General features: G+C 60.9%; 1 protein-coding gene across 1 annotated transcript in view; it reads left to right on the forward strand.

Moving 5' to 3' along the window:
• ATG16L2 (autophagy related 16 like 2) overlaps positions 1 to 7,660 on the forward strand; it is a 70,465-nt gene extending 62,805 nt beyond the window's left edge. Inside the window, exons 14-18 of the mRNA XM_039532522.1 lie at positions 1,344 to 1,449; positions 2,326 to 2,475; positions 3,294 to 3,341; positions 4,822 to 4,923; positions 7,302 to 7,660. Of these exons, the coding sequence (XP_039388456.1) occupies positions 1,344 to 1,449; positions 2,326 to 2,475; positions 3,294 to 3,341; positions 4,822 to 4,923; positions 7,302 to 7,389 (494 nt within the window). The 3' untranslated portion in view covers positions 7,390 to 7,660. The remainder of the gene's footprint in view (positions 1 to 1,343; positions 1,450 to 2,325; positions 2,476 to 3,293; positions 3,342 to 4,821; positions 4,924 to 7,301) is intronic.
• The last annotated feature ends 384 nt before the right edge of the window (positions 7,661 to 8,044 follow it).

An 8,044-nucleotide genomic window follows, 5' to 3' on the forward strand; every position in this document is an offset into this window, starting at 1 on the left:
CCGGGGGATGGGGACGTACCCTCCTCACGGGCTTGGATGGCGATGAATTGGCTCGGCTCTGTTGCTTCCATGCGGTGGCTTTTTAACTGGGGCCAGGGGCCGTGGAAAGACAAGGGAGAGGAGCAGTCACGGCTGATCACCTGACCGCCCCAGATTCATGCTGGCTGCGCTTTCCTCCACTGGATGGATGAAATGCCTCCCTGGGGGAAGAAAAGCGCTGGCCCTCAGTGGCTGGGTGGCGCAGGCGTAGGAGGGAGAGTGTGGTCCCGTGGGCAGGGCACAGGACTCAAGTCGAGGGCCTGGCTTCAGTTCCCAGCCCTGCCACCCACTGGCCAACGTGCTCCACTGCCCCGTGCCTCAGTTTCCCCAAGGGAAATGGCCTCTAGATGGCCCAGTTGGGGGCATTGTCCTGGGCAGTGAAATGAGGAGAGTCTCTGCCCCAGGGGGTTCGCACGCTGGCGTTAGGACAAGCTGGATCAACAGACAGGGTGGGGGACCAGAGCTGGCTGCCTGGCTTTGGGCTGCCGTATTTGCAGAGCGCTGCAGGCCTCGGAGGAGGGCGCTAGGGGCAGGCAGCGCCGTGGCCACTGGTGGGCTGTGGCCGTGGTGGGAGCCAAGTAGCCACCTCGCTAGACTAGAGAGTTGGGGGCGGGCCGGTGCTGGGAGTTCGGTGTCCCTTGTCTTTTCGCACCTCGCCTGCGGGCAGAGAACTGCTCCGTGAAGGAACGTTGGGCCTCCTCGCTGTGGGGGACCCTCCCGGGAAATCTGGGGAGCTGCTGTGCCATTGCAGGACCTGCCATCATGCCAGCCCTGGACTTCCCCAGCCCTGGCTGCGGCTCCCCATCCCGTTCTTGGAATTCAGCTCTGGCCTTTCCAGCCCCGGGGCTGCTTGTTACGTTGCGATCGCCCTCGAAGGGGCATTAGATCAGGGCCCCATTGGACAAACCCACAGCGGGAGCCGGGGGCAGGATGAGGATAGCCGTGGTTGGGCCAGGCCGCCCTGAGCAGGGAGTGCCCCAGGCATCGAGCCATCAAGTGGTTCATGCTGAGAACAAACCCAGCCTGTCCCAGGTGAGCTCGTTGTTCGGGATTTGAACTCGGGTCCAGTGCATGGGACCCAATGCCGGGCCCAGCTCCCCTGGGCGGTGTGGGCCGTGCCAGGGGGTCGACGGGTGGTGCTGCCGGGCACAGTGCTCCCTTATGAACGGTCAGCGTTCTCCCTGTGGGTAAAGGGTCTTCCCTGGGAGTTAGCGCGGCCCATAGGGGAGCCCCCGGTGCCCTGGTACTGCCCTGCCAGCCTCGTCCCCCCTCCCCCATCACTCACAGCCGTGCTGTCCCCACAGGCTGCAGGACCATCAACGTCTTCTCCTACTGCAACGACGTGGTGTGCTGTGACAACGTCATCGTGAGCGGCCACCACGACAAGAAGATCCGCTTCTGGGACAGCAGGTGACTCCCCTCCCTGGGCAAGGTAGCTGCCAGGCAAGGCCACCAGCTGGCCCTTGGGGTCTCTGGGCCCCTTTGCTTGGCACTGGGGAAACAAGCAGGATAAAACACTGTCCTGCCATTCTAGAAACACCTCCCTGCCTGACTTCAGACCTGTCCGCCCTGGGATCAGCTTACCCAGCGAGGGCGCTGTTCATTCTCCCTGTTTCACATATGGGGAAACTGAGGCACAGATTGGCTAAGTGCCTCACCCAGAGGCTACAGAGGGAGTCGATGTCGGAGCCGGGGTTAGAACTCAGGAGTCACTCGGGGGCCTGTGCTCCGTCCGGTAGGCCATGCTGCCCCTCAGTGGGCTGCTAAGCAGTGAGTGGATATTCTCAGACCGGCCTTTCTGGGATGACCTGGTGGTTACGGCTCTGGACTGGAACTTGGGAGAGTCGTGGCTCCCTGCACAAGTCACTCAATGTCTCTGTGCGATTGTCTCTGGCGCACTCGGTGCCATGTCCCCTGGGCAGCCCCAGGGGGGTGGGACAGGCAAGGCGGCCGGCGTGCACCGCAGCGGGCGAGTCACAATCCAGAGTGGCCGGGCGTTTGGCTGCTCAGCGGGTTCCTTCACCGCTAAGTGGGGAGGGCTCTCGTCCGTTCCCTAGCAACGGATCTGTCCGGGTAATTAATGGAGCCGGGCGATTCCTAGGTTAGCAGGGACAGAATGTAACTGACAGTCTCTGGCGTGTGGGAGTCCTGGAAGGGGGGATTCGAATGGAACATGGTGGTTCTGATCCACGCGGGCCGTCGGGAGCGGGCAGCCCCCCGGTGGGTTCTCCACGGGACGGCGAAGTCGCTGGCGCGCTAACGAGCCCCTTGTCTGCCGCGCTCCAGGGGGCCCCGATGCACGGAGGTGATCCCGGTCGAGGGGAAGGTCACCTCCCTCCACATCAGCCAGGATCAGATGCACCTGCTGAGCTGCTCCAGGGACAACACCCTGAAGGTCATCGACCTGAAGATGAACAACGTCCGGCAGGTGTTCCGGTGAGCGGTGGGTGGGACCCTAACCCTGAGAGCCTGAGCCAGGCCTGGCCTGACTGACCCCCCGTGGGTGTAATACTGTCCCCTCCTGAAAGGTTCTCTGCCACCCTTCCAGGACTGGGCCTATTCTCTCCCCCTGTCCTGCTCAGGCACCCCTCCTTCCTGCCCTGATCTGTCTTAGCAGCCGCGGCTCGCACCAGTCCTCAGGCTGCTGATAGGGCAGCGTTCTCCGGGGGAAACTGAGGCACGGGGGGACTGACTTCCTCAGGGTCATCCAGCAGGGCCAGTGGCAGAGTTGGGAATTGAGTCCAGCTCTGCGTCCTGCCTGCCCACAGCCCATAGCACCCTCCCTTCAGCGAAGCCGCCCCTCCAGAGCCAGTCGCACTGCTCCTCCAGGAGCCTGAGCGGGCCGACACTGCGAGACCTGGCGCGCCCCCACTTCCACATCACGGCTGGGCGAGCGGCTGTCTGAGCCTGCCGGGGGCTAGGCCCAAATGGGTGATGCCACCCAGTGTCCTCGTGGGCTGGCAGAGATGCTGGCGTTACCTTGTCAGAAGAAGCTGGTGCCATCCCGCGAGCCCGCGTCTGGAGCTGACTGCCCAGGGCGTGGAAGCTGGAGTGTTGGGTCCCTTAGGTTGCAGGGATCTCGTGTCTGAACCCAGAGCCTGGCCCTTTGCCCCACAAGCCAGCAGCTCTCCCCGGGCGGCTTGTATTGAGCAGCGGAGCCTGTCCGGGCCCCGGCCCCGGGCGTGTCCCTAGGGGAGCTGTCGCCCTTCGCGAGGGGGCGATGCACGTTCACCAGGGACAGTTTGTGTCTGCAGGGCCGACGGCTTCAGGTGCGGCTCAGACTGGACGAAGGCGATCTTCAGGTGAGCGGGGGTGGGGGTGCTGGCTGTGCTCGGAGCTGTACACAGCGTCGCGCAGGCTTGGCTCTCCTGCAGGATGATAAAGGAGACACCCCCCACGGGGGTCACCGGGAGGGGGACTCCTCGCACGAGGGCACATGGTTGTGAACGGAGCTGGGGATCTGCAGCGCCAAGCCCAGCCCGTCCGTTGACACAGCTCTGGGTTATTGTGAGAGAAGGACCCACAGTGTCAGCGAGCCGGGCATAGTGCAGGCACATAATGGACAAGCCTCCTCCCCGCGGCCCAGCCAGTGCCCCTCACTCCTGCCCCACGGACCCTGCTATCCCAGTCCTGGGCATCACCACCCCCGGCCCAGCCAGTGCCCCTGGCTCCTGCCCCACGGACCCTGCTGTCCCAGTCCTGGGCATCACCGCCCCCGGCCCAGCCAGTGCCCCTGGCTCCTGCCCCACGGACCCTGCTATCCCAGTCCTGGGCGTCACCACCCCCGGCCCAGCCAGTGCCCCTGGCTCCTGACCTGAACTCTGCTCACACCCCAGTCTGTGGCCGTGGCAGGATCTCAGTGTGGGAAGTTGTCTCCACCCCCGCACCCCCCCCCCGTCACCGCCCAGCCCAAGCTTTGGATGGGGTGGAAGGTGGAGGTGAAAAGGGGTCTCGTTGCTCCCTTTCTGGGCTGTATAGACCCTACCCTGCTCTTGACCCTGACCAGGGTGCCAGCAGGTTGACCTGGAGGAGGAATCCCAGGAGCCGGGGGGAGCCCCTGGGAGGCTGCTGGCAGCTTTCCCCAGGAGCAGCTCCTCCTGCATCCCGCCAAGAGCAGGGCCCTGCGTTCTCCTGAACAGCCAAAGGGCAGTTTCCCAGCACGCGGGCTCTTCAGCTGGGGATCTGCCCTGCTGCTCCACCCCTGCTGCCTTGCCAGTATCAGTGGCAAACTCACTGACCCCCCAGGCCTCCCAGAGGTGAGCTTGCAATGGCTCTTCCCCGTCTCTAGGCCAGGCAGCTGGCTCCCAGCTCCATCGCATGCTCTAGGTGGATGGCTTCTGCTTGTTGCCATGGCTATTCTGCTGTCCTTGAGACAGCGGTTGTCTCCCATCTGCTCCTCGATTTTCTTCCCGGCTGTTTTTGAGGGAGAGGGAAGTTCCCGAGATTCTTTGCTGGCGCCTGCGGGTGATGAATGAACAGCCTGCAACGTGGGCTGCAGCTACCCTTAGTCTGCCCCAGGCTTGCAGAGCTGTGGCCATTAGAAACTCTAAAACTCTCCAGCCCTTTTGGTTAAGCAGCATCCTCCTGCAGCAGGGAGTTCCACAGGTTTGCTGCACTCTCTTGTCTCAATGTACTTCTCTGGATAGAGCTCCCAAACCCTGGGGTGGATTCTGTGCCTCTCTGGACTGGAGTCCCAATGTCATGTGCCAGTATCAAAGAACCAGCAAAGGAGTCTCTGCATGCTGAGCTTACACTCTTCTCTGTTCCTTGTCCCCCATCTAGCCCCGATAAGAGTTACGCGCTGGTGGGCTCCTCGGATGGCGCCCTCTACCTCTGGAACATGGAGAGCGGGAAGCTGGAAACGATCCTGTCTGGGGAGCACAGGTGATGCTCCGCTGGCCTGTAGGGCAGGTTGCTCTCCTAAAGGGGCTAGGCTGAGTGCATTAACCCAGGATCCTGGGGAGGGGGCAGCCCCAGAGGCAGCAGGGGGGCAGATCAGGAGGGAGGGGAGCCTGCTCTGGCTGGTCCCGAGGGGAGGGAATACAGCGCAATGGCCCAGTCGGGAACAGACCAGGCTCCTGGGACACAGTCGATCAAGGTTTTGTTCAACATCTTTATTAATGATCTGGATGATGGGATGAATTGCACCCTCAGCAAGTTCGCGGATGACACTAAGCTGGGAGGAGTGGTTGATACGCTGGAGGGTAGGGATAGGATACAGAGGGACCTAGACAAATTAGAGGATTGGGCCAAAAGAAACCTGATGAGGTTCAACAAGGACAAGTGCAGAGTCCTGCACTTAGGACGGAAGAATCCCATGCACTGCTACAGACTAGGGACCGAATGGCTGGGCAGCAGTTCTGCAGAAAAGGACCTGGGGGTTACAGTGGGTGAGAAGCTGGATAGGAGTCAGCACTGTGCACTTGTTGCCAAGAAGGCCAAAGGCCTATTGGGCTCCATTAGTAGGAGCGTTGCCAGCAGATCAAGGGACGTGATCATTCCCCTCTATTCAGCACTGGAATATTGCGTCCAGTTTTGGTCTCCCCACTACAGAAGAGATGTGGACAAATTGGAGAGAGTCCAGTGGAGGGCAACGAAAATGATCAGGGGGCTGGTGCACATGACTTATGAGGGGAGGCTGAGGGAACTGGGGTTATTTAGTCTGCAGAAGAATGAGGGGGGATTTGATAGCTGCTTTTAACTACCTGAAGGGGGGTTCCAAAGAGGATGGAGCTCGGCTGGTCTCAGTGTTGGCAGATGACAGAACAAGGAGCAATGGTCTCAAGTTGCAGTGGGGGAGGTCTAGGTTGGATATTAGGAAAAACTATTTCACTAGTAGGGTGGTGAGGCACTGGAATGGGTTCCCTAGGGAGGTGGTGGAATCTCCTTCCTTAGAGGTTTTTAAGGCCTGGCTGGGATGATTTAGTTGGGGTTGGTCCTGCTTTGAGCAGGGGATTGGACTAGATACCTCCTGAGGTCCCTTCCAACCCTGATAGTCTATGATTCTCAGGTGCATTAGGGGGAGTGGGCTGGCGGGGCCAGGGAGCCTGGGAAAGAGGCTTGTAGAAAGGCCTGTCTAGGGCACCCTGGAGGGGCCCACATTTTGGGGGAGGGGCGGATGGATCCTGTTGCAACCCCTGCTCAGCCAGAGCCCGAGAAAACGGGGTGCAGGGTTAGTGCACAGGACACTGGGGAGCTTTAGAGAGTGGGGGTGAAGCTGTTTCCACCATAGTGACTGTGTGTGATGGGGTCCCAACAGCCCCCACGGATCCCCCATCCCCGCAGTCTTCATCTCCTTTCCAAGGGTCCAGTTGTGCTGCAGGCTGTACTGTGGGATCCTCCCCATGCCCACGTCCTTTTCCCCGGCCCCAAGACTTGCACGGGGGCTGTGCTTTAATCCACAGGGGAAGCTTTACAGGTCTGGGTGCTGGGTGATTGGGCTCGTGTTATTGCCTCCTAGGGAGGAGGACAGGGCGACCCAGTGGTTAAGGGAGGGGACTGGGAGCCAGGACGCCTGGCTTCTCTGCCCTGCTCTTCCACCAACTCAATACGTGATCGCTTAACTGCTCCGTGCCTCGGTTTCCCCATTAGTAGAATACTGTTTCTTACAAGGGTACTGTAAGACACAAGCCTTGTCCATAGACAGGTGCTATTGGTGAAAGCCCATCTTAAGGATAACAACAGCTAGCTCTCATGGAGATCTCTGAATGAAAAGTGCTCTAAGAACTTTATGAAGAAGGCTAATATCACCGATGGGGAAACTGAGGCACCGGGAGATGAGGTGACTTGCCCAAGGTCACCTGGCAGGCCAGTGGCAGAGCCAGGACTAGCACCCAGGTTTCCCAACTCCTGTGCAGGTGCTCCAGACACGAGGCCACCCTGCCTCCGCAATACCTTGGGCAGATCCTCAGCAGGAGTAAATCGGGGGCCAGTGAAGCTGTGCTGGTTTACGCCATTCACAGATCTGCCCCCTCAGTTGACTGTCATACTATCCCCATCGTTCCTGGGGTAACTGCTCCTCTTTCGCTGACGGGAGAGTGGTGTGAGCGCAGGACTGGGAGCCAGGAACTCCTGCGTTCTACTCTGGCCCAAGCCCTCCATGGCTTTGGCCAAGCCATTTAACTTAGCCGTGCCTCAGTTTCCCCACTGGGATAACAGCATCCCTACCCCCATGGCACTACTAGAGAGCCCCAGATGGGAAGGGCGGGCCCTTGTTAGCATCCTGTTAATTCTCCTCGCCTGTGTCCTTGTCCTCCATCCAGGGCCTCCGTGAATGCTGTGGCGTGGTGCTTCTCGGGCCAGTGCGTTGTGAGTGTGGACCAGGCGAAGAAGGTGGTGCTCTGGAAATAGGGCTCAGCATGATGCCGGGCTGCGGAGGAGGAATCCAGAGAGGACACCAGCCCCTCCTTTATCTGCAGCCCTGCCCGGGCCCTGCTGCTACTGTTCTGCTCCCAAGGACTGAAGCAGCCAGGGCTGGAGAGTGGACAAGGTCCCGGAGGGGCAGAGGTGGGGTTAGACGCTGCACCGGCTGCTCTCCAAAGACCTCCGCCTCCGCTAGCAACGGCAGCCGGGGCACTTCGCAGGACGCTGACACTGTGTAAAAGGAAGATTAGAAAACCAAGGGCAAGTTTTCTATCTCAGACAGCGGGAGCAGGAGGCTGCTGGGCCAGCGTCTGAGGAACGGGCCCGTCGTGCCTGCGGAGGGCAGACGTACCCACCGGACTCCGGCGATGGGACGTTCGGGAGGGGGAGGAGCAGTTTGTGCCTGGCACTTAACCCTGAGGCAGGGGGTGACAAGCTCACTCTTGCGTCTGGGGGCCCGGGCGTGAGGATTCGGCGTTTCCAATGCGCTTGAGCGGCCACGCTGCATTGTAAGCCTGGAGCCAGGTCTCTCGGCCACGCTAACGCGTCCGCACGGCCCGGCGCAGCGCTTCTGACCCGGGTCTGCGGCCTGAGCTGCGTCCACACTGCAGAAGGATGGGCCTGAGCCCGAGTCCCAGCAGGA

This window comes from Mauremys reevesii, linkage group 1 (genome assembly GCF_016161935.1).
Source record: "Mauremys reevesii isolate NIE-2019 linkage group 1, ASM1616193v1, whole genome shotgun sequence".
Classification (NCBI taxonomy): domain Eukaryota; kingdom Metazoa; phylum Chordata; order Testudines; family Geoemydidae; genus Mauremys; species Mauremys reevesii.